This window comes from Monomorium pharaonis, chromosome 4 (genome assembly GCF_013373865.1).
Source record: "Monomorium pharaonis isolate MP-MQ-018 chromosome 4, ASM1337386v2, whole genome shotgun sequence".
Taxonomy (NCBI): domain Eukaryota; kingdom Metazoa; phylum Arthropoda; class Insecta; order Hymenoptera; family Formicidae; genus Monomorium; species Monomorium pharaonis.
The window spans coordinates 22,085,665-22,113,399 of NC_050470.1; the positions used below are offsets into that span (position 1 = coordinate 22,085,665).

Here is a 27,735-nt window from a genome sequence, read left to right on the forward strand (position 1 = left end):
GTAATTGAATCTCTATCTCTATAGAATCTGTAGCAGAGATTATCTTTCTTCATAATTATCGAAATAACTTATTTAGAAAACAAAATGTCTTTAATTACTATTTATAATTAACTTACGACTCTATGTATTATAAATTACACTATATCACGATAATTTTTCTTAATTAAATCAAATTGATCATGTTTTAGAGTGGAGATATAATATAGAATAAAATATAGAATTCGTATATTAGTTTAAATTAAAATAATTATCAAAGTGCCAAATTAAAGTCACATGATTAGTTCAAAATACTAATTATGAAATATTTTTGTGATAATTTTTTTCTTTGTGTGCCTGAAAATTTTTTTTTTTATAATATTTAAAAAAATTCAGAAAATCTGTAATTTACTTCAGAGAAGGATTCAGAAAAATATCACGTTCAAAGTCTAAAAATTGTGTTAAATATCAAAGTAATGGTCACAATACACATTCAAAAACACGATAATATGACAAACAGAAAAACTTCCGCTTCTAATCATGCAAAGACGATACTCGTGTCTCGATAAATTTGTTTTTTCCTTCATTCATGATAGCGTTGATATAGGTAATTTCTCTTGTTATGAAGATCGAACGTTTTTAATTGACATTTGGAAAAATACCCGGCCCTGCCAACAGAGGAGACGTACGGGACAGACACAAAGCGAGAAGTTGCACGAGAGAGCAAAGACCTAAAAGCCGGCTGCCAGCGGTGACGCGACTGTTTTCGTAGCTGTTTCCGTTGGCGCTACCCTCGCCACAGCTTCCTCTTCGTTAGCCTCGTCGATCCGGCGATCCCTTAATCCCTCCTTGGTTGGCGCATCACATCGAAAAAGTAGTCACGCACATTTTTTTCGAGACTCCCCAGGACATTTTACAGTACCACACTGCAGTAATCCTTACCCGAAGAACCGATTGAAATCATTGGATTAAAACTTAAATTAAGGATTCTCTATATAATTTTCTAACTGAACACCTTTCTCTAAATTAAAAACAAAAAATTTTCTTAAATCTTGACTAAAATTTAGAATTAAACTCGTAAAGAAAAATCGCTTTTCAAAATAATTTCTAACTTTATGAGACTTTGCTGGATTTTTGTTAGGTAAATACATAATTATGCATTTCTGTAAATAAAATAACTACTTTTTGACGTAACTTCTCGGAATAAATAAAATTAATACCCTGGCTAAGTTATTCGGTGTTTATGTATATTCGCATTTGTAAATGTAAAATGTTCATGCGAAAAATGATGGATACGGATCAAGCAACGAGCGAGCTTGTAAGCGAGTGAACGATAATCGGCGTGGACGAGTGGCGCGTTGTTAAAAGTTTACCAGCTTGCGTTTTCTACGTTATCGCGACACCATTAAATGACGCGAGGGGGGCCTTAATGACCATTTTCCGTGGCAGATGTCTAAAGTCTCATATATATACATATATATATATATATATATATATATATATATATTGTGCGACGTTGCTCATCTCACATTCGCATCTTTCAATTCTAAGCATTGTTATTAACGTGCGATGGTTGCGCCTCCGAATTTCCGAGACAGAGGCGCGGAAAAAGTACGCGGCCAATAGGTAAAACGGACAAGAAGAAGAAGAAGAAGAAACGAGACCGGCAGATGGTCATAGAGCGTAGGGCACGTGCCTCGGTCGGCCTCACGATCTCTTTCGAGACTCTTTCGATGGAAGCAATTATGGATACACCGACACATCGCAATGCCGAAACGAGCGATTATTTATTCTCCGCACGCATTTCCCGTCTACACCTCCCTTCCTCAATTGATTTGCCGATCAACTGCGTCAATTGCATATAATCTGAAACAAATTCTTTTTCCTCTCTTCAACTGTGATTTCTGGAAAAAAACAATTTCCTGCAGTTGCGATCTCTCCCATTGTAGTGGCGGCATGCATTATTGACGAACTGCCACTCTTCTTTTTTTTATGCATCGTGGTAAATGTTTTAGTTATTTACGCATGCAACATATTGACGATGTGCAATGTTTACAGTGCTGAAAAATTCGCATCGGCCAATGCGCTCTCTTTCGTTGCTTTACGTCGCGCAATATCATGCAATATCATGGTGCTATTAAAGGTGACGTTACTAAATCGTAACGTCACCCCCTCAATCTCTGTCCTTAAAAATAAATCAGATTTTTATCCATAGCCAAAAATCGCACCACGCATCATGCTATAAAGTATTGATTCAATATTGATTTACGATTATAATGAACGTCCTATGTAGCTATCTACGTGATAGCTATGACAAATGGTTATTCTTGCTAATTGAACTCGGACATCAACGTCATAAATAATAAAATTGCATGCATAATAAAACAGCGATTTCTTGCAACGGTAAACAACGTTTGTTTGTTATATCATTTTTACTTCCGTCTCTCTTGCTAACTCAACTGTTCTAGTTCCGTAATGAGTCCATTCATGCAACAACAGAATAAACGAATAAATAAATAAATAAATGACATTTCCTAACGAATGATTCCTCGATCCCTCATTAGGTAATAATTTTGCAAATGAGAAGCGGGAGTGAGCGATCAACAGAGGTTAAAGAGCGAAGCGGAGTAACGATCGGGAAATCATGCCATCTGGTCGAAAGCTGTGTTCACACTGAACAATGTCCGTATTATCTATTCTTCGCAGTGGCAACAGAAGCACGACATGGCAAATATTCGACGGTCGGTATCGACCCAGTCGGGCCAAATTTCGTCGTTTTTGACTCACATCAACTAACGGGGCAAATCGAATTCGTGGCGTGCGCGCGTTAGAGGATTGTAATCTGCGATAAAGGGCTTTCGTGGCCTACCAACGGCGATTTATAATAGAATTAGAATCTGTCGTTGTAACAGCAACGGTGAATAAAGTGCAGCGATATTTCTTAATGCACCAGTTCGGAACGGTTTTATGGGAAAATTACTCGTACATAATGTCTCGTGTAAATTATGATTAATGAATATGTATAAAAAGTGCTTTGTCGATTAAATTTACATAAGCGACTTTTATGTAACTTACAAATTTATAGAAGCTGAATCTCTAAAGCTCTTTGACAAAATATTGTATTTCAACAACGAAAATAAATTTCACTTTGCCTTTAATATTGAATCATTAGAATGAAATTATAAATAATAAAAAGCATTACATCTGAAAGAGCATAAAGTACAAGAAAGACGCGAAAGCAGAATGACATAAATTACGTGGAAAAATATTTGTCTCCGTATATGAAATGTAGTAACATATTTTTCATTTTCATTTTCCACAAACGTTAAATGAAATTACAGAAATGTCTTCTCATTTTGAGAAACATTAAAATTTCTTTAATTTCACATATTTTGTTCTCTTAAAAAATATTTAATCCTCAATGTAAATTCTTAATAATATTCCGCATAGATAATATATAACACATAAAGCTGCGTTAAATTGCTAGAATCATCCGACTGCCTTTAACGAAAGGAAAAATTCCCGTACATTTCCGCCGAACTTTCCGCCAGACAAGCGACGATCCTAATGTAGGAAACGAGCAGACGGTGTAGTAATAAATATAACGGAAAAGAAGGGACGGTGTGTACGCGGAGGGCGTAGCAGGAAGTCGGAAATGTGTCGAAATACCAGAAACACCTCGTTAAAGTATCGCGCCCACACGCTTCCACTTTCGGCGGCGAATCGCGTCGTCGTCCTCGGCGGCGGTGGTGGCGTCGTCGTCGTCGTCGTCTAGACTCCTTGCAGACATGACCTAAGGCTCGGATTAATTTTAGCAGTATTTTGTTTCGTCTGCCGGTCGGTGTCATACGCACACGGCGTACCCATCCGGGCAAACCCGCCGTGTCCGCTCTCGCCGCCCCTCTAACCCGTTCGGTTATTCCGAAATATTTCCCATGCACGCGTGACGCGCGCTTCACGGAATTGCGTCGCGACGCCGAAAGTGTTAGCGTCCATCTAGAACGGTCGCCGATGACGATCCTACGCCCGTCAAACAATTCTCTAAAAAGAGAACCGCGAGGTTGTCCCGACATAACGGATAGTTAGGCCGTACGAATAGCGTAACGCGTTAATGGCGTACAAGAACAAGGAATCTGTGTTCCATGTTTAACGATAAATTTAGATGAATTTTATTCGTGTCAACTGATGTGATATATTCGGGGGTAAACATAGGATTAAAGTCAGGCGGTCACGTTTAACGTTAAGCGATGCGAATAAAGATCAAAGTGTCAGGAAGACATTGCCTTCGCGCAAAAATGCTTTCAAGATAAAGAGATACGCCACGGGATTTAATATTGGCTCGCGTGCGCTTTTATACCGTGTATTAATTTTTTTACGTGGAGAAAACGAAATTAATACCGTGAGTTTTGCGGGGAGAGGAGTGAGTGAGAGGAGCGCTGGCCATAGACTCGTGCCTACAATATTCTTCGTTCGTCGAGAACGTCTTGGCTTCCACGTTAACCCGACGTCCCACCGGAAGAAACTACATGGCTACACGTGGAATCCTGTGAGCGCGTAATACGTAAACGTTATCCCTAACCCTAATGGATAATCGGAAACCGTCCAAGAACGCGTGAGCGATTACGAAACACGCCTTTAATTACAAGCTACGACGTATTGGAGCAGCCAGCGACACGTAACTACGATACACAAGTATCTTCTTTTTATTGATCTAAAGATGAACCGTTAGTTTGGTCGACTTTAAGAAAAATGACAAGAAAAATATCATTAAAGAAGACATATCTTAAATTGGAAAAGAAGTTTGACTGACTTTTTCAACTTGACTAAACTTCTTCGATTCAAATATTTATATTAAACATAAAGATAAAGTTAAGGTTGCCTATTTCAGTCTGCAGCGAATCTTGTTGCTAAATATAATTGTTTTATTAATTCAATATTCTTAGCTCACATAAACTACGCACCGACAATTTTATCAGTCTTGAAACACAGTTTCTAGCTGGATATCAATGCTCAAAAGCATCTTTAAATCTCCCTCTGTTGCCCGAAAAAAATTAAATAATTTATTGCGAAAAATAATATCTCATTCGAGTCTGGATCTCCCATTCCGTGAAGGCGTTTTCTCAATTCGACTAATTTAAATGTTCAAGCATTTCAATTAAATATGCAAATATTTGAAGTTCATATATTTTATGTATTCAAGTTAAATGCATAAATGCTTGCCCTATAGAATTAAGTCAGAAAATTTAATCAAATTAACAACTTTTTACTCAATGTAGAAGGGTTTAAGGTTTGGACAATGCAAACCAAGATCGGGACGTTTCTCTTGAAAGTTTGATGTATCTTTTCGTGGAAGGCTCGATTATGTTCGATCGCGTATGCTAATATTCTCAGTACGGTCTCGTGCACGGACTACAGTTTGCGTAAAAAACAACGGCAGTTTCACCGGCGACTGGAGCAGCACGCTATTTCCGCTTTTTGCCTAGGTCCACTTAACCGCGAGGCGAATCGAAAACTCTTCTACCGTAGAAGATTTATATTTTTCCTGCAGTTATATACGCATAATATAATTCCTGGAATTTTTAATAAGGTCACAGAGATTTTCATCGCCATAATTTAGCTGCTATATGAAATACTCAAAGGCTTAAGAAATGTATATGCAAAACGCGTTGGACTTTGTTTGTTTAAACAATTATTTCACAAAAAAAATCTTTGCCCATTTCATATTTTTCGAATGTCAAATGCAATAATCATTTCCCTTATCGTACGCACGCAATGATTTAAAAAGTTATTAGTTTTGAAAGATTACACCATTAATGAGAGGTTATTTATTGTACAATATGCGAAACAAAAAATGTGGAAGGGGTGTAATCTCTGCACTTTTATGATACAATATTTAATATGTTTTTTTTTTACTTTGTTATTTGTAAACATTCTTTCATCGATTGCTCACTTTTGCAATGTAATGTTCTCGGTGACCTCGGCTTTGCGAATATAGGAGCGTATACTTGCTTCAAAGTTCGCTCATCCGAGACGCGTCCGAATGCCCCGAACGAGAGAACGAAGACAAATGAAGAAAACGAGAGAGCGAGAAAGGGAAAGAGACAGATAGGGGAAGGGACAGTATAAAGGATACCGCAAAGAGAAGGAAGGGGGATGGTCGCATGTACGAGAAAGAGAGCGAAAGAGGCCGGATGACGATGACCTCAAACGAGGCGCCCGGCAGTTGAAACGGCGCAGAGAAGGGAGGACGCGACGCCGCGCGCCGCGACGCTGACGCACCGTGTATATTTGGCTAGTCCGCGCGCTCACAACGTCCGAATCGTGCATAACAGCTTCTTCTTCTCGTAGTAGGAAATACGTTCGAGCGAGTTCTGTCCGCGCCGATATGAGCCGTCGGCCGGAAGGGTACGGGACTAAGAATAAGCATTTAAAGAAATTGGAAGAAAACACGGCGGAGAAAGTTCGTTAAACTCACTCGACAATTTTACGAGAAAGAAGTTTTGAAAAAAAAAAAGGACAGAACGCACTTCGAGAGCTACGTTTCTAAGAATATATCGCTTTATTTTGCTTTGTTTGTTGTGTCAATTTTATTCACCGTGAATAAAATATCATCTCACGAAGAATAATTCCAGGAAATAAACCACAAAGCGATTTGACATGAAATCAACTACTGCTTTCTTTTTAATCCGCAATTTCTGTTTAAGTAATTTTTTATTTGGGCAATTTTAAGGGAAAAAAAAGATAGTTAAACATGGCACTACCTACGCGCGAATATACCGCAGTAATAATTTAAAGTACCAATTTGAAAGCTTTGCTCACTCAAATAATCCAATAAATTATTACATTGTGTGATAACTAGTGTGTACATAGTAATTTCGTATATAGCAGTAATGATATCTACTTGGGTATATCGGTATTATGGAATTGTGCGTGTTTTCGATTTCACTTTCGTGTAACTGCGTTCACGTGCTTGCTATGTAATTACACTCTGTAAATATAATGTACACTCTTTTATATATCTCCAGTTATCAAAAAGAACTACTGGACCACTGTGGTATCGAGCGTAAATGTATTATTAATTATTCAATATCCAATACGTAATCGTGAGACTGAATAGAGGATCACGATGAAGCGCAAAATAATGACGGGCAAAGCGAAAGATATAAATGCTATTGCATAGCGACACATCGACGTAATCTACGCTATGCGTTTGGATTAATCGATAGCGATCTCTCGCCGTGTACATCGGCGTACTCTCGGTCTTTCCATGCGAACGTCACGATCGCTGAGAGTAGAGAAACTCCGTGTATGTTTTAATTTAGCTTTTAATTATACGGCCAACACTTGCACTATTTCCGTATATGTCGTGAAAGATTTGCTAAAGCGAGAGGAATGGAGTCATACAACATAAACGGCGGACTTTGGGAGGGCGAAACGTTACTTACCGGTCGAAGCTCTTATCCGAGCTGGCGTGTTGCTGTAGCCGGTTGATTTGAAAGAGCTGTTCGTCTCCTCCGCCTTCGTCACCCCCGCCGCCACCCCCGACACCGTCCCAAACATTGGTTCTGGATTCGTTGGAGCTTTCATTACTGTCATTGACCTCTTCGTCATCCTCGGCTTCCATTGCTGCACATTCGATAGATTCAGAATTAATGAAATTACTATATATAAAAGTCCAATTTATTGTTGCAATGACAAGGTAACAATATGTTCAAAAACCAAAAACAAGCAAATTAAGAAATTATTCTATAAGCAATTCAATTATCAATTTACATATTTCGTGGAACAAACGCTCCTTCAGTCGTATATTAAGTGAATTTGTAAAATAATTTTAACGCAGAACATGGGGCAAGTATATATAATTTAAATAATAAATGTAAAATGTAAATATAGAAAACAATATATAAATTAAAGTTTGGAGTCAATTCTGAGTCATTAACATATTGAAAGATTAACAGATTGTATAAAAAATTTATTTTCTATAATCAGAATTAAGAATCCTATCCCTTTAAACGCGTTGCAATTCAAAAATAATTTTTTTTGTTTATGTATTTATATTATATATACGACAAAGCAACCACAAAGCAACCATAAGGATGATAATGATCATTTAACAAACTTTTTAGAAGATCTTGCTTCGGAAAAAAAAAACATTAAAATACTAAAATATATAAGAATTAATGATTTAACTTTTTTACCATTTGTTATTTCGTGACCCTTATTAGAGCGTTTCTAATAAAAACAACATATATGTCATAAAATATATGGAGAATAAATTAATTGTTTATAGAATTAAAGTTGCAACAATCAAATTTTAGGAAGCAGACTATCTTTTATTCATATATAAAAGATACCTTTTGCTATAACATGACAAAATCAGTTATTTAAAATTGTCATAAATGTGTTGTCATTATTTAGCTTTACATATAGTTTTAAATATAGTTTTGGAAATAGAAATAGTACAATCTTAATGAACTTAAACATATTTGTACTACAAGCATATATAATTTTTCAATTCAATAATGCCCCATCGCAACAATGCAGACGTGACAATTGGCGTATTTTAGTACATTTTGTAAAATTAATTTCAGCGAAATTACATTGCTTTCTGAATATAATTTCGCTCAACGAAGTCATATTGTTTCCATTTCTTGAAATAAGCGTATAAATTTTAAGACAATTTTTTCGAGATGCATGCACAATAAAATAATTTTTGACAAATCGTCTACATTGACCTCAGAAAAATGACCGACTCGATTGTAAACAGATAGTACGCTTTTCGCCCGTAATTCGATTTCTTTTTATCAGCTATGAAGAACGAAGCCACTGGCGGCAGAAGGGTCGGCGAATGTAACGAGTACGATGGCAGCGACAGGTGATGCGATAGTAGCGAGGAAACGATTCAAAGGAGAAAAGATATCACGGACATCCCCGAGACTTTGACCGAGCTCGCCCCTACTTAAATCTCTGCTCTTCCTCTATCTCGTCTGCCCTGCAATGCCCCCGTTTGATTTTTCTCGCCCTTTACATTCCCGCTTAATATTGATTTCTATCGATTATTTTTCTGAACTATCTGTTCAACGAAGTTACGAAAGATAATGAACTAGGACAAACGGTTATTAGTTAACACATAGTGTTACTGGCTACATTTGAGGTACATAAGCTTCCAATTAAGTTAATTCTTGCACTCATGCCAAATTTTCATGACAGTGCGTTTCACATTTCTCTGAAGGATATCTCAAGAATAATAAGAGATTGCTCACATAATAATTTTTATAAATAATAAATAAATATATAGATAAATTTATCTGCTTTTTTAAAGTTAATTTATAATTATTTTTGACTTTGGGTATATTTAACACATTTCGTTAAAAAATTAATATAAAAAAAAAAAACAATTTACTATCATCAATTACTATTTCGATGAAATATTTGTTAGTAATAATTCGAAAATAAGCCGATATTATAAACACGGAGAAATTATAAAAAAAAAATATATTTCCACATTTATAATATCAAGAAATCAATTTACTAAAATTATCAGAGATTTCAAATCATTCGTTAGAAGTTTTGATTATTTGTGTCAATTAAATATTTACTTCTCGTATATTCTTCCAAAATATGAAAGATTATTTTTACAATTTAAGTTTCTTTTCCTTCTCGAAGAAATATATAGCAAAAGAGCAAACAAAAAAAAAAGAAAAAAAGAAAAACGACAGTTGCATCGATAAGTCATTAAAAGAAAAAATACAAAGACGTAAGCAAATTCAATACAAGGTATTAAAAGAAAGATCGATATATCGATTTCTCATCAAACATTTGTGCCTATCTGATTGTGGATTCTCTTTTATCGCAAAATTCAATCGGATTTACCTAGCTTTTCTATCTAAAACGAGTATTCATCTATCTCAAAATTACTTTCTTCATTGTACGACACATGCTCTGACGTACTTACATTTTTAATATACGAGCGTATACTCGCTAGAAAAAAGTAGAGGCTGGCTTCAAAAGTTCATTTAAATCATGTTCAATAAATTATGCACAATTTTTCTCAATTGTGTAATATAAATTACAGAAATCATTTTTTACTTTATTTCCGCTGTACTGTTAACTTTATTTATAAACTATTATTTCTGTCAAGCAATCATGCTTTAAAATAATTAAGAATAGTTGAAATATTACCGTTATACACTACTTGTTCGTAAGCGTTCTCCCGGGACTTATATCTTATATTTGCCACACGATGCGCCTACATCGAGAGAGAGATCAGTGAAAACTAACAACAGTATGCCTGGTATCACAATAAGTATGCAATGTCATGTAAACAAATTCTCTCACGGAATGTTTTATATGGTTAAAGTGTATTATACGGACGTTTAATAAGTGGCCACACATAAACAAACGCGCGTACTTTCATATTCAAAATAGAGTTCCTCAAAAAGCACATAACCAATTTAAAAAAATGTATTCTATGTTATTTGTCTTTTCACATAAAAAATAATTTCTTTAGCAATTTGTATTTAATCTGGATTTACGTTTAATCTCGCGCATATAATACAAAATAAAATTGTTAATTTATAATAATTTGTATATAATAAATATTTAACATTCACACGTAAAATATTATCGGAAATTAAAAAACTAAGATTATATTATTCTATTATAATCATTTTAAAATATGTCGATCATAAATTTACAAGAATTACAGAAAATTATATTCACAATAAATATATAAAATAATACTAAACTTATGTGAATTGTTCCTTATTTTCTATTATTTTATATCAACCATTTATATAAACATTTTCAAGTCAATGCTGCAATAGCTTCTTTTTCCACAATGTAACATGTGATATATCGATATATATCAATTTTATATAACTGATACTTATTTTCGAATATTAAGTTGAACAAACCCAAATGATGTAGTTACGTATCGTTGTGCGTACACTATGTAATAGTGCACATAATCAACGAATAATTACTAGTTTTTAATGTTCGAGATAGAAATTAAAAAAAAATCGTCATTTTTCTTATAAACCGCGCATAATCAATGCGTAGGAAACTGGAGCCACCACTTTATGCGTTATCACGCTTTCTCTCTCTTTAGATTTCCCTCTCTCCTGCGACCTTCGGAAAGTTCTCTCCCCTTTGCTCCATTCGTATTAGGCGCCACGATTGGGCGCCAAATGACGGCGACCACGACTATGAGGGGTGCTACCAGAGGGATGAAGATCGCGGCACGCGGAGGGTGAGAAAAGGGAAGATGAGAGACAGACAGAATGAGAGAAAGAGAGAGAGAGAGAGAAATAGAGGAGAAGAGAAGGGGAGGCAGACAGACAGACAGACAGACAGACAGAGAGAGAGAGAGAGAGAGAGGGGGGAGAGAGAAGGGGGAAAGGGGGATAAACGAAAGGGAACGAGAAAGACAGGAAATGTGTGGAGAGAGCAGAGGGGCGTGGCAAGATGAATGATCGCAAGACGCGGGAGTATTGATCTCGGGAACTGTACTCTCTCTCGACGGCGTAGTCTCTAGCTTTCTCTTTCTCTCTTTCTATTCTCTCTTCTTCGTATATACGGTATATCTCCCCTTGCCTGCCGTAGTCTCCTCTCTTCCGCCCTTGCTTCGTTCGTTCTATCTCGAGTTCTCTCTCCCGTGTCTCTCTCTCCCGAGGCTTCGCACCCCTGTACCGGGGGTTGGGTGCCACGGCGGTTGGGTTCAGGGTCATGCGTGCACCCCTCTCACTCTCTTCCTCTCTCGCTTCTCTCTCTCTCTCTCTCTCTCTTTCTCGCCGGTCTCTCTAGCTCGGTTCTTTCCGTCCGTCCTTCCTTCCTTCCTCCGGCGAGGGAGAGGTCGTCCCCGTCTGGATCGAAGCCGGAGAACCTGAGGAAGACCCTTCTCTCGCGCCTCGAATGCCTCGATATATCCAGACTGCCTAACGCCGACCAGTTTCACAACCACCAAGATCTACGACACTTTTGTCGTTGGATAGCACAGTATGTAGTTTTCTTTTTTACTAAACGTTCTTAACATCCACAAAATAGCAACTATCAAATATTAAAAGCTTCGACAGAAATTGTACAATCAAGAATCTTTTATATAAGTATTCGTGTTAATATTTTGCAATAAATCTGATAATATTGTTAAAAGAACGATGACAAAAGGATCTATTTAAATTCGTTATTTAAAATTAATTCGTTATAATTTAATTAACTGTAACCTTTAATAAATAATAAATGTAATTTGGTTTAATTAATGAAAATGCATAAGCGTAATGTGAAAAAAGATTTGACAATAGTGACGTATATTATCACAAATGTTATTATTGTTACAATGAATATACCAGAAAACGTTACTTTACTACAAAGCACTGCATATCATGAATTGTCATAAGAGGGGTTAACACGGTCACTGCTATTCATTGTTAGTAATAACCGAAGTATGGGGTACGCGAAGGGCGAGCCCGACAAACGTGACAGTCTCACGAAAAGTAATTACTGCCCTCTTATTCCACAGTTATTACGATGAAACGGCGTCCGAAAGGAAGCCATCCACCGAGCACCTTCATTATTTTTATAAAACGTAGAAATGCTCAGGATGTAGATTAATATTTTCTCGGTAGTTGGCCGCTTTGTAATGGAGATGGCATTTTATCGAACTGATGATTACCATTTTAATTACAATCTTGTCATGTTATGCGACACGAGCAATGATCGGGTTTATATATTTTCATATCTTTCTGTGAGAAAATAAATTCGCATGAGTGTATAACAAATTTTCAATACATCATTTAAAATGCAGAGATTAAAATAACTTTTCGTTCGCAATGCGCTGCAGATATAGAAAAACATATACTATCTGTTCCATTATTATTATTTTCATTATCAATAAACGTTATTTTTCTTGCATTTGTCTTTGCATTAATCTCGTGCGAATTTATTAAAATTTCCATCAGCACAATCGTAACTTCAATTAGTTTCCATTATTCCTTAAATAAAACAAAAGTTGCGTTTAGGTTCAAAAGAAAATTTAGTCTTATTTGATTACATTCGAGTTACACCAAACATTACGACATTATTGTGGCGCTCATATGTGATCGAGTATTCGTGGGTATTTACGGGAAAATTTTGAAAAAAAAGGGGGGAAGTCTCTTAACATTACATTACAATGTAAGCACTTCCTCGCATGATTCGTGATTACTCGAGGAGACATATAATCAGGAAGTATACGGTAAATATTTCCCTTTCCGTAGCGGCACACGAAACTCGATGGGTGTCACCACGATATATATCGTAATGACAGATGGGTACCAAAAGTCCAGGATAATCATAGGCTAAAAAAAGAACAGACAGTTGGCGAGCGAAAGTCTCTTCTCGCGAAGAGAAGAGAGTAGCACTCCACGTGAGTTTAATTTTGCGTCGCGTTTCGCTGAAAAGAGAGGCGAGTTCACATGTATGGAGGTATCGATGCAGCAGCTCGTGTCGATGGTAGAATATTTATTATTCAGGCGGCGTAGCGTATTCTCTCTTTCTCTCTCTCTCTCTCTCTCTCTCTCTCTCTCTCTCTCTCTCTCTCTCTCTCTCTCTCTTTCTCTCTCTCTCTCTCTCGGCAAATGATAAAATGAAGTCGCTGCGTGTTGCTGCACTCGCGAATATCGAACGACTGTAAGTCCTCATCGACAACGAGCTCATGTCGACTTACGTCAATTTAGAAAAGAAGGTTTTTAGATCGTGGCGCTGCATTACTTATTTACTACGCATTGAGCTCGTGTACCTCGTTGGTTATACTAGCAGGTGCTTAATGTTCTTATATTAACTGTGTAAAGGAGTAAACGTGTGTTTTGCGAAACACGTAAAGACACGTCGATGTACAAAGTGTATTGGACGACACGCGTTTAAACGTAGTTTTCCCACAAGGTAAAAGTTCCAGCATAATTATATGTGGATTACAAACGGATCGGCTGTATGAGAATCATGCTAATTGATACAAGTTCGCGGGGTGGTCTCATTTATGCAATATTAATTGCATTCCGACGATAGAGTCGTGACGTCAATCATCGCCGCCCCGGTTGATCGAATTTCACGGTAACGCCTATATATGCGGTTTAATACCATTCCCAGAGACATGTTCGATCTTTGATTTAGGAAACATATTGCGCCGCGAAAAAAAAAAACAATTTCGGGAAATTCGAAACAATATGCACTGATAAAATAGGGAAGAGCAAATATAATTTGTCGCATGAAAATATTTACCATTGACAAAATAGGAAAATATCTTTACCAAAAATGTTAATTTCTAAGTAAAAATGAAATGAAAATGTTTTAAATTAATACTTGCAGAAAATAAAGCTTTTGCAAACAAATGTATATAATTGTTAAATATTTTATTATTAAAATATTTTAAACATCAATGCTTTTCTGTAAATCGGAATCAGTTTATTATTCACTGAATGACGTAGAATAGTTTGATGTCAGTGCTTATATATTATTTTTCAGTGATAATAATACTGATAATACTGATTCTGATTAATGAGAATATCTCCTTCATAATCGGAATTAAAAGACAGGAAATAGTCACTGAGAATCACAGTCACAAGTATAGCATTGCAAATCAGTAAAATTTCACTGATTCGGATTTAGAGAGAAGTTTACCAATTTTGTATTAAATATATTCGCCTACATAAGATAAAAACAAATATTCCATTAAACGCAAATTATAATAAGCAAAGAATGAATAATTTAAGCAACCATCTAAATATTAGGATACCATAATAATATTTGTCAACGAAAAAGGTTAAGCATCAATCATAAAAAGAAGCGCTCCTTTCTCTCTATATCGAGCTCTCTGTGACCACGAAATATTTCACAGTCGCTCTTCTCCCTACCCCCCTCTCTCTCACTCTTGCAGAAACTTTTCGCGAGATTCTTGATAAAAAAAAGAATAGAGGTAAGAGGGTGGTTTTTTTTCTCCTGGAGCTTCGGGAATCCGTGCGGTACGCGCGGGGTACGCGGAATTCCTGCGTGGGACTGCCACGCTCTTCTCTCTCCCACCGCTATCTCTCTCTCTTTCTCTCTCTCTCTCTCTCTCTCTCTCTCTCTCTCTCTCTCTTTCTCTCTCTCTCTCCTCCCAATTCCTCGTATACCACCCAACGTCCTCAGCATGGACGAAGGTAGCAGGACGAAGGACGAAAGGAAGAAGAAAAGTATAAGGAAGGCGCGCGGAGATAGATCAATAACAAACCATTATGGACCCTCCGGGACTGCGAAGCGAACGTCGACGACGATTCGACGAGTGTTTCTCTTTCGTAATACCCGATTTTAGTCGCGAGATATCTCACCACGCTAATTACACAATGTATTTTTGCCAATGAGGTAGATTCGTGGAGGGATAAAAAAGAAAAACCAATTTATTAGGTTAAATTAATAATAAACAAGGGAATTGCATTTATTAAGCGAAAGAACGGATGGCTGTTCTTTCAGCTTTCATTCGAGATTAAACCGTCGAATGGTTTTTTAAACTTGCGTTCAAAAAAACGATGGTGTACAACTCTACTATCTCTTTTAATGCATTTAATTCTGCTTTTTATTCTTCATTATGTTCATTAACAATTTTCCTAAATTGTGAATTATGAAAAAAAATAAATTTAATTAAATTTCCTACAATATTACAATATTCTTTTTGTGACATTTTAATAATAAAACTCTTGAAATTATGATAACGATAGCAAAATAAGCTCGACAAATTTATCGATTAACGTCGCGCCAAGAGTAATAAAAGAGTAAAAATTATTTGGCTATTATCGCGAATATAAATATCATTCTTCTGCATCGAAAAGAGGTAATCAATCGTGATCGATTTTAGATCGAATTACACTTTATTCGTCGAATCTCGCCAGCCGCAATTATCGTGTCTATAGCCGTATGTATATCCAGGTAAAAACGAAAGAGATCTTACTATAAGAACGCGCGATCTTGTCTCATGTCGAGGGCAGCGGGAAGAGCTCCATGAGGTAAATCCAACGAAACGACGAGCGCTTGAGCACCATAAAACATATCTACGCCGTATTTCGACAAGGGCGCGCACACGAATCACGCACACAACACATTGCCCGCGAATCGATTCGTACGGCGGGGAATCACTCGTTTTAAGCCGGGGGACAGTCGACATCACACTTATAACCGGCGAGGAGCGATGACGTGATGATAACCGTACGCGAAATTCCATCGAAGGTCGCGGACGATCAATGACATTTAAAATCTACTTCCAGAGATGGCCCAGTTCCCTAATGAGGCTAAAACTTGTTGATGGTGGAACGACGACAAATTCCATCGAGCGGAGCTCGTTCTGCCGGCTTTTCCCGCTACGCAGTAAGCGAAATCAGTGCTGCGCGCGAGTGGAAAGGTGCCGGGGAGAGAAACCGGATGCCGAAACGGGCTCTCGAGAGGCCGGCATTTTCCGATACCATTTCGCCGAAACGGCCATGCGTGGGCTCGCGGGCAGGCCACATCTCGCGCCGCTTCACGGCCGTGTGGCCTCACGATTTTCACGAGAACGGGCGGACTAAAACCGGGAGATGTCATTTTCCACGAGGGGAATCGCACCGATGCCTCGGGAGAGCCACCCCTACACGTCGATGTCGCGACGTCAGCCATACTGAACCGAAATTTCCCTCCGCGGGCGAGTGCCGTCCGAGGCTTGAGGACTCGCTCCGGCATCGCGCGAGTCTCCACCGGGTAAAACGGGGAGAAAAAAAACGTCCTCTTGAGAACATCCCATGCCGTGGACGGCGAGTTTACTGCGACCGGACTTTGCGCCGCGTTCCTTCCCGATGCGCAACGCGCGACGACAGAGCGGAGACCGGCCTTTCCGACACGCATGATTTAACCCGAGATCACGCGTCATGTACTCCCGAATCATTCGCCATCCGAATTCCCGTGTCCTACGCCGCACTTTTCCACTTGTTCTTGAACGTCCTTTCCTGTCACGGCGACGGGTACGACGTCCCGATCGAGTTTCCACGAGCACTTCGCGATACGCCGGTAGGACGATACTCCTCGACGACGATGAGATCTGCGTCTCGCTCGTTCCTCCGATGCGTGAAGAAAAAAAGAGAAAGAAATTCATGACCGTGGGCACTTGTCGCGCGCACTCCGATTTTCACTCGGTCGGTCCTGCTCTCTCTCCCTCTCTCTCTCTCTCTCTCTCTTTCTTTCTACCGGCGACTCGTCGTCTCCGAGAGCGAACGACGGCGGCGGCGGCGACGGCGACGACGACGACGACGACGGCAGCGGCGAAGACGGCGACGGAGACGACGAACTGGACACGTTGCGATACAGAAGAACGCGGTCCTACCGGCTAATAAATCCGCTTTTAACGTGGCGGCTCGACGTACACGCCGGGCTCTTGCCGGCTCCACCAAAGGCACGATCGCTCTCTGCGTGTCGATGCCCCCCACCCCCCCTCCTCCTCCTATACTCTGTCCCCCGCCGCCCCCCAGGGGCGGATGGCAGCGACGCAGAGCGCCGTCGCCGCCGTCCTGAGCTGACGAGGGCGCCACCGAGCGGCACCGACGCCGACGCCCGCGACCGATCGATAGCCGCGACCGGTGACGACGACGACGACGACGACGACGACGACGGCGACGATGACGACGACGACGATGCCGACGACGTAAAAGTCCCAATGTGTTCCCCGTGTTCCTCGAATTCGAGAACGATTTCCTGATCCACGGTATTTCACCGGGCGGAGCCCCGAGGCGTGACAGGGGAATCTGCCACGCGCTTCACCTAGTACGCCAGCATTTAGAAAGAGTTATACGTCAAGTCGAAGGCCACGCGAAAAAATTCGATTTCAAACGTTCTCTCTATAGTCGATTTTTAGACTTGCTTAGAACTTGGGCGTTTTTCCGCGCGAAATAGAAATAGAGAGCATTAAATTTCCAGGAAAAAAAAGTGTAAACTGCTATTTATAAAGCGATTAAAGAGAAAGAAATATTCATAAACACAATAGTACAGGAAATTAATGTGGGGTGTGTGTGTGTGGAATATAATTTTTCTTTCCCAGAGAGACTTTTCAGCGATGTTGTTTGACTCTCTCGTACAAATTATTTCGTTTTGAAATAGAAGAGTTTGTGTTTTGACTAATATTGCAACATTGTAGTTCCACTGGAATATCCGCGTTTCGCAAATGGTCTTTTAATAAAACTGTGTAAAAAAAAATGTTCACATTTTTCTCTAAATTGAAAAAGACTAACATGGTGTTACCTAAATGTATAATGTTACCTAAATTTACTGAATACATCTCGGACTTTTTGAATCTATTTTTTAAATCATGGCTATAGTTATCCGAATAAAATCTAGTTGTCCATAAAAAAAAGGCAACATCGAGACGCTGAGCTGTACATTTTTATACGAGAAATCATAGAGAAACTGACCTTGTGAAAACAAAAAAAAAAAAAAGAGGCGTTATACGTCGAGCTCTCTTTCTGCCGGAGATTTCCTTCCTCCGTATACTCGACGGCATACGCATCGCGAGTAAATGCAAACCGGACGAAGGAAGTAGGGGAGAGTGTACAGAAGGAGAGACGAGGGAAGGAAAGACGACGCAGGAGACGACCGGGGGAAGGAGGCAGGAGTCAAGGGAGCGCGAAAATGCGAATGCGTGCGTGCGTGCGTGCGTACACGTGTATCGGGTAAAAGGAAAGCGTGTGTAGTACGGAAAGGCCAGGGCGGCGGACACGGTCGGGCACGGTCGGGCAGATGAGAAGAGGAAGAGGAGCGTTAGATAAGAAAAGTCATCACGGCCGTTGCACGTCCCGCACTATGCCGTCATTCATTGATTACATCGTACGTCGCTGTATCGTACGCTCTGCGCCGTTAATATTCGCTGGATAACAGAGCGTGCAGTACACGAAAGAGAGAGAGAGAGAGAGAGAGAAAACCGAAACGGCGCGTACGGCGGAATGGACGGAGCGGAAAACGCGCTGAACGAGCAAGACGAACACGCCGGATAAAAGAGAAACAGAGACGGAGGGCGGGGGTGAACAAATATGAGAAGAGTACGCGATTACATACGTTCTCCTCGTTCGATTCGTCTTTCCCTCCTCCTTCTCTCTTTTCACTCGTTTCCTCTTTTTTTTTTTTTTTTTGAAATTTTTCGTCGCGTTCATTCCTCACATTGCTCCGTCAAACGGAGCCCGCTTAACGAATAGGCCGTATTCGCTTTCGTGACGATGATTAACCGTGACTGTATTATCAGGTATGGTAATGATTATATTAACTACAGGAATTATACGTCTTGCGGTAATAACATAATAACAATGCACCGGGATCGTACCAATTATAATTGTGCTAAGAGATTCTTTTTATTTAGAAATACGTAGATTCTTGAATTTTTAACGAATGTGCCGTTACACTCAAAAAAATAATAAATATTTTTATTGATTAATAAATCGTAGTAAAGCAATAAACGCAATAAATAGATTTTTATCAGAATACGTCATTTCGTTTGAGCCACTTTTAATCACCAAATCTCAAAGAAGTAATTGCATACGATTTCAACGAGTAGAAATACGTTGACGTCTAATATCCACTATGGAAATGTTAAACGTCAATACATTTGTGACAAGAGAAAACACATCGTACGTGCACCGTAAAGGGGGGAAAAGGTGAGGTAAACGTGGAAAACAATTTTTCAAATAGCAATCTTCTTGTGGCACTATAAACCTGCCTGTGCGAGAAGGAGTCTGAAAAACTCCTGCCTGTCGCGTGTGAGCTTGCGTAACGACGACGAACATCCAGGGAAGCATATAAAAAAAAGAGAAAGAGAGAGAAAGAAAAGGGAAAAGGGAGAAGGAATGAGAGATAAGTCATTATGGTCAATGTGCGTGGCCACGTCACACGCGCCAGACAGTCAGTCATTCATTGATAGTATCATAGTATGGCCTGGGCGTACGTACACGTTGCGCAGCTCACGGCACGGTACGCACGTAAGCTCGCGTGATAGTCACGGGCAGAAAGAGACGTGGCGACTACAACATGCGCGGGGGGGAAGTGCAAAAACGATCGAAGGCAAAAGAGAAAAGTACTCTGTGCGTATGGCAAAAATGAGTATTACAGAGGGAGAAGGATGGGGTTTTATTAACGTAAAGGGAGGGGGAAGAGTCAGCTAGAGCGAGAAGGGGGCAAGAAGAAATTCGAAAGACGGGTTAAAAAGACGGTGTGCGTGACGGTTGTAAATAGCGTTCTAAAACTAGCCGCCCCGTAACTAGTCCCGCGGTGGGTAGAACGCGTATAGAAACAGCGTAATGAAACACTATTAGCGGCGCTTTGATCTCACGAAGAATACTAATTCAATGCTGGTACTTGTCAAAACATTGCATTTTATCAAGACGGAATAGATTTTCCAATTTAGACTTTGAGTTTGAGATCAAAAGATCAAAATATGCGCAAAGTGTAGGAAAACGCAAGGATAGAATCATTTGACATTTTCCAGTCTCATAAACGCTGCAGGAAAAGCCGCGTTGCGTGCACGTTAAAAAATTGTTAGATAAAATGTAACAACTATCAAAAGACTTATAATGGCAAGGAGAATGTGATTTCGTATGATATTTTTTGCAATCACTCCGCCAATTCATTCCGTAAAGATACAACATTTGGACGAATTGGGAAATACGATATTTGGATGAATACGTACAACCTCGTGTTACGGTAAGCCGGGCGGAAGAGAAGCGGAAACTGAAAGGCAGAGGCAGAGGATACGGGTCGTGCGACTCCGATGCGCGTGTTAGTACACGCGAGTACACAAGGAACAAGCGGAAAAAGCAGAAAAATCGCAACTCATGCAACTTCCTACGTATTACCTGCGATGCGTAAACGCACGTTCGTAAAGACGTTATGTTCGCGGAGCAAAAATATTTTTACCGTGAAAAATCGTGTTAATTCTATTCCATCTAACGATCTAAAATTAGACGATGATGTGCCAAAAGAGAAAGAGAGAGAGAGAGAGAGAGAGAGAGAGAGAGAGAGAGAGAGAGAGAGAGAGAGAGAGAGTACACATTTCACCCCCTATTTTTAAATTGCCATATATCATCGGTGAATTATCATAACCCGATCGATTGATCAAGGTCCGACTCAAATTTTGCGAAACAATTATTCTATAATAATATGCGAGACGCTATAAATAACCAATAATTAACATTTTGAATTAATTACATTATAATACAATTACAATATCATTACATTTTACTTCATTTATTATTCAGTCACAAATTATGTTTGTTTTTTTTATAAACTGACATATTAGTTATTGGATTGTATTTATAATAAGTATGAAATGTAAGAAAAAAAGGATACATTATATATATGTATATAAAATGCAATGCAATATTCTCATTTACAAGTATATTTAATTGTAACAACGGAATTAACGATACACGAAATATGTATACGTTATGCGCACAAGTACATGATAGGATAAGATAAACGTCTGATTGGCCGGTTAAAATGCGGATGAAAACGCAGACGAAGACGAGTTAGGAGAAATGTTGCTCTAATTAAACGACGTAAGTTTATTAAACCCCGGGCTTAAAATAGTAGACGACGCATTACCCAGGAATGTAAGGGCAGTCCGGTTTTATTGCCGGTCGAGCCCTAAGATTAACTCGCACGAACCATTTTGCTCGGGGTCTTGCTTGAAGAATCGTTCGCGCTACTTGCCAGAAACAATGTACTCTCATTGATGAGAAGCCGGGAAACGATGCAAAATCGATATGCCGCGCGCGGTCCTATCTTTCTCGTGTGAAAGGCGAAAAATTAGAACTGAACAGAGATCGATCGGCGTGTGGCTGCAATGGGCGCCGTTATTCGGCGGCGTAAAAGGAACGTATATATTCGCGAGAAAATGGGGGTAGAGCCTAAGAAACGATCGATTACCAGTCGTGTCTGAAATTAGGTTGACCGGAGAACCACTAGAAATATCAGAGCGGTGACTCTCGAAGCGTGAGACAAGAAGCAACGTGATGGAGACAGTTTGACAACGCGCGGTCGACAAATATTTCAAACGGGCGTCATCGCGAGGAAGATTAATACTTCCGAGATATCGTATCAATGTCGTAATCCTGTTAGTTTTTCAATCGACACAGTCCCTAGTTCACCATTGCATTGAATGAGCCAACAAATATTATCAGTAAATACTCGTGCTAGTATCAAAGGGATACGTTCAGCTGAAGAAAATTTAATTTTAAAATACGCGAGGATCTATATATTTTATAAGATAAAACTATGATAAATTATATCTCTATACATAGACTAATGTTTATTAGATTTAGAATCGACTTTTTCTTAACTGAATTATCGACTTGTTAATAAAACCGCAAGCAATTATAACAGGTTCTCATCAATCCTCAATAATACCAATAGATAAAATACTTTTATTCTTTACAGTACAACTGTACTTTGTTACAATAAAGTTTTAGTTTGGCATCAAACTGCAAGATATATTAAAGAATTTGAAAAATGTTAAAAATATAGTAGATTCTGTGAGTAAAATACGTAACGTAGCCATACATTTCCCACCTATAAACGAAAATAAAAAGTTCAGTCTCTAGTCGTAATTTTTTCGAAACATTTCTTTCCGAAGCGGTAAAAAGATGAATCGATATCGCGTTTATTTCTGCTTGTATATGCTTCAAGTATCGACTCTTGCGCTGAATCGACGTTGACGATGTGGAGTCTAGAAGTATCAACATGGAAGCTGCGACCGCGAGGGTCAGGATTAAATATAACCATGGCTCGGGCTATTTATAAAGATTAACTTGTTGGCGAGATAACGAAGGAGGAGATGGAGACAACGGCGCTAAATTGTCGCAACAATTGCGCGGGAACCAGCGGATTCCGGGGCGACCGTTCCTCACCGCCGCTTTGAGCTTCGACCTCGTTCTCGTCTCGAGTCGTCGAACGTCAATCGTACAAGGAAAAATGAATGATACAATACCATTGGACATTATCGTCACTGACGAAATTTTAAATTTTAGTTGCGATTCAACGTTAAATTACACTTTTTGCGTTATGACTTACATCATTCTTGAAAAATATTAACGTTGTCAGCTAAGCCTTTAATTTAGAAAAATAAATTCTTCGTCGAAGATATTTCATTTTTATTGTAATATTTCTTTGATTAAAAACATTAAAAGTGCAAACTTTTGCACCGTTTGCATAGTTTTTTCTGTAAGTCTCTTAAAGAATATTATTTGCATATAGTTTTCTTATTCAAGTATTTAAAAGAATATTTATGAAAATGTTGAACTTTTCTTTATCAATTTCATACATATTTATAAATACGCATAAAAGTTGGAGAAGGTTGTAAAACTAAATATTATAAGCGTGCATATTTTTAAATATTATTTTAAATCAATTCTCCAGAAAATTATATATAAAATTTCCATCATAATTAAATTTCTCTCAAGATTTGACAACTTACGTTTAATTTCTCGGGAAAAAAAAACAATTTTATGTTATTATCGCATAAACGAACGTCTTTGCACGCATGCATGTATATAGCGCTATAGGCGCTAGAAAGTCATAAATGAGTAAAACGTCAACCACAGATACAAGGGTTGACGGAAAACATCGAAATGTCCGTCGATAAGCACTGGTTCCCCGACACAACGCATTACTCGGGGAAATATATACGATAATGGAGAGGAATACGATAACAGAAGTTTGTGCACCTGGAGAGCGCCATCGTTGTTCCGCGACGACGCGCGGGAGAGCAGAGTGCAGTCTGGAATTTTATTTACACTAAGCATTCATACACGTGGAACGTTCGTACAGGCGGGATCTCACGTGCGCATTCCGGGACGGGGGGGAGGGGAAACGGAAGGTATGTCAGACTCGTTCATTCAGGAGAGTCAGTTACCGCGTTTAACTGCGCGCGACGCTTAATCGGCTCAAAAGCGAAAAATAGGCGAAAACAAGGAAAAAATACCCCGTGTTACGTCGTAACTTTGTAGCAGAAAAAAAATTAGAAGAGATTAAATTGCTGTAACATACCGGAACTCTTTATATATAACGTATATAGTACATATCAGTCTTATGAAAATGATACGAAAAATATAAACAATTTTTTTTACGCGTGTGGTAAATTTTCATAATTTGCATTTACTAGAATGCATCTAAAATTCCTAATTTCTGGATTAAATTTTGTGAACTAGCTCTACTTTGAAACATATTGAAATGGAAAACATAATAGGGCACCTCGTATCACTCGTATGTGTCGCACTGGCACGCGTGAGAAAGAAAAAAAGAGGGTATATGGGGGAAGTAAAGATATGTTACGACATAGTCCGTCGTTATCTCATTCCCCCTTGGGAGCACCTGATAACACACCGGCCATACACGCGCCCGGTCTGTACGACGCATTTTATTCAGATCAGAAGAACCGTACTATTTGCTCCCCCATTTTCATTTCTTCAAGATTTGATTAATGGACTCTATCGGGTTTCTAAAATAAACATATCGATTCGAATCTGTCTCCGTATTGGTTTTCTTTTTGAGAATATCCTGGATGCATTTGCACAATTATTAAACCGCGATAAGAATTTTTAAGAGAGAAGTTTATAAAAGGATTTATAAAAGTAAAATGTATTATATATAAAAAAAAAAGGTAAGCCAGCAAATCTGTGCCAAAGTTTTCAATACAAACTTCCGCATGCTTCACATATAGAAAGTAATCTTATAAAAGAAAAAAAGATCAATCACTTTTAGTAAAAGTAGATCAATCACTAGAAAAATATTTGTGATTAAAAATACATTGGCGTTTAATACGGCGAGCTTTATATTTCAAAGCAAATACCAAAGTTTACAAAATAATGAATTGAATCCGTGACGAGTAGGAAGGAATGTCGCAGATCGTAAATTATCCACGAGGGAATGCCATCGATACTTCATGGGGTTTACGCGGCTCGACGGTTTTAGTCCGATAAATGTCGAGGCGCACCTTTGATGCGGTATCCGCTTTGAAGCGCGAACGAGCGAATGAATACTCGAAAATGGGGAAGCACATTGGTTTCACAGAATGGTTGTCCCAGTGCCCTCGTGCACGATGGAAAATTAGTGAGATTGTTTTTTTTTTCTCTCTTTCCTTTCTCCGGCCGAAAAAGGGAGGAAAGGACCACCGTGGTTTTCCATCGAACGTTGCGCCAAGGCCATATGAAGAAGAGAGAGAGAGAGAGAGAGACATAGAGACAGCGGGATGGTGGGGTCGGAGAGCGCGGAGGGTGCGTTTACATCGAGCTTTTCCGTTTCCGGGATATCCATCGATCCCTCTGTCAGCGGTCCTCGTAACCCAATCAAAACTTTCCCCTTCGAAGCTTACCTATCCTGTCCCCACCGATCAGGTGAGGCACCTCGTATACGCATTACATGGCCGCGATATATTCCGTAAAGGTCTATGTAAAATATCGAATTCTATGAATTTATAATGACCGATGGAAATGTCACTTATTTGGAAGTTGACAACATAAAATTTCTGATAAAAACTCTTTACGTTGTTTCCGGATCAAATCCACGCCCGAGCAGAGAACACGAGATTGTCGCACACATTCTATTTATTTTTAATTTACTTTCAAAGCTAAACCGGACTCGAATGTATTTATTCTCGATATTTATCCTTTACCAAGTATAACTGATATTTATTTTTCATCTCTTGCAAAACCGATCATTTGATTGTCAAATTTAACGTGTTTAAGTTACGTCTAGTATCGAGTATTTAGCTAAATAAGCGACGCACGAGCAGTTCAGATACAATCAATATTTGTTAAATAAATATATAGGATGGTACGATGCGCGCGCTGTGATTTGCGTCGATTTTCGAAGCTGTTCCCTGCGAGAAGGCACGTCGTACGGTATCGCGACGGCCCCCGAGACAATGACAGGCACCGGATACCTAAACGAGCGCTTCTGGAAACAAACAGAAGGAGAGACGCGTTGTCATCGGCGATGCCGCATTCTTCCCGGGGATCGGTTCGCGCGACAGAACGCGGAAGCGTTTTACCAGAAAGGACGCCGTTCGTTGTCCGCCACTTGTCATCGTTCCCGTACGTCCCCGATCGCGGATTGCATCGCTTCTTGCCCGCGTATTCTCGCTTACGAAGAAGCGCTCGAAGGGAAACAGCGCAGGATGCTCCCCGTTTGAGAAGGAGTAAAAATGTTACCCGCGCTGAATACGCTCCGATGCGCTTACGACGCTGCGCGCGGACGTTCAAGCAACGACGAGAATGAAATTCGTTACGAATGCACGCGCAGGAATACCTCCCCTTCCGTCCATTCAAAGGGTCTTGAGCGAGTTCAAATCGAATCTTTTCTCACTTAGAATTTTAATGGATTATTGTTTGTAACTGTTTACAACTTGTGCGTCTATTTCGATTCCGGTGCTGAAACTGGTACAATCTCGACACGGGCCATTTTCGACGCTATAAATACGAACAATCATCATACTTTATGCCAAACATTTCTGCTCTGTGCGAGTGAACGTAGAAATTATTTTTGCATATCAGTCACGCAAATGTGTAAGCATTAAAGTGCGAATTTATCAAAACTATATTTCATATTTTCATATTTAAAGTCAAAAAACAAATGCGACGAAGTTTATTCAAATCTATTTTCGATAAACCCCGATGACAGAATCTATGACTTTTTATTGTTAAGTTTTATTTTTAACTGAGAAAAAGCATTAAAAGGTAAACAATGCAATTAGTGAATGGAGGAAATCGTTCAATTGACCGGTAATAATTAGAATAAGAAAGAGGAGAAAAACAGAGGCAAAAAAAAAAGAGCGGCGATGGACGGAAGGGCAGAAAGGGATGGATGGGCACCAAAGCTCACGCCTGTTTCTCCGTGCTCGTTAGTCACGGCTTCGTCTTTATGAATGGGTTCGCTCTCGTGGCTTTACGAGAAATCGTACTATCTTCACTACCGACGGCTTCTATCCTTTCTCTCCGCCCCTCCCTCCGCAACAGGGCAGTGTCCTCTTCTTCGAGGATTCGTGTCGCGCTATTACAAGATAGAAAACGGGCCGAAAATCGATATTTCTCGCGGTGCTCGACGTCGACTCTGGCGAGAAAAAATTCGGGATGCCATCGTTCGGCGCATCTCGCAAAAAAACGAGGGCAAAGCGATCACGAAATTAATGTATGACGTAAAATGATCAATTCGATGACGGACGAATAACTTTCAATCAATTATTATTTACTACAATATTTCCGTATTTCGTATAATAAATTGAATTATGACCGTTTAATTATGACGCGAAATTTATCCGTGTCTCGTATTATTGCAGAAATCAAAGAATGTCAGAGAAATTTTATATTAAAGGATTCTGATTCAATATGAAAATTTAGAACTATATATGACAATATATAAAAATGAGAACCATCTTATTTTACGGAAAATAGATTAATGTCACGAGAAATGAAAGAGCTTACGAATTTTTCTCAAATCGATTTCTTCGAGAATATCTTTTATCACACACTTTTTATCGCTCGTTTCTCTCTCGAAGGCGCGGCCGAGCTTAAACTTCACTTCGTACAACGTATAAGGAAATGCGAACGATATATAATCAAAGACCGAAATATTAATTTTAAAATTATGGACAAACTTCGACACGTGGTACAATCATTGAATTTATACTAATATATAAAAAATAACATTTCTAGATAAAAACGTCCTTGAACAAATCTTAATTTATATTTGGGAATAAAA

At 39.0% G+C, this 27,735-nt stretch overlaps 1 protein-coding gene across 2 annotated transcripts in view; it reads right to left on the reverse strand.

Moving 5' to 3' along the window:
• Positions 1–27,735, reverse strand: part of LOC105834890 (serine/threonine-protein phosphatase 4 regulatory subunit 1) — a 132,055-nt gene that overhangs the window by 99,697 nt on the left and 4,623 nt on the right. The window contains exons 1-2 of one of the 2 annotated variants that reach the window (XM_028189166.2): positions 15,932–16,860; positions 7,422–7,602 (exon numbers count right to left, since the gene is read on the reverse strand). In XM_028189166.2, the coding sequence (XP_028044967.1) occupies positions 7,422–7,600 (179 nt within the window). In that variant the 5' untranslated portion in view covers positions 7,601–7,602; positions 15,932–16,860. Of the gene's footprint in view, positions 1–7,421; positions 7,603–15,931; positions 16,861–27,735 lie in introns of those variants that run through there. The other variant, XM_028189165.2, reaches the window with a different exon arrangement.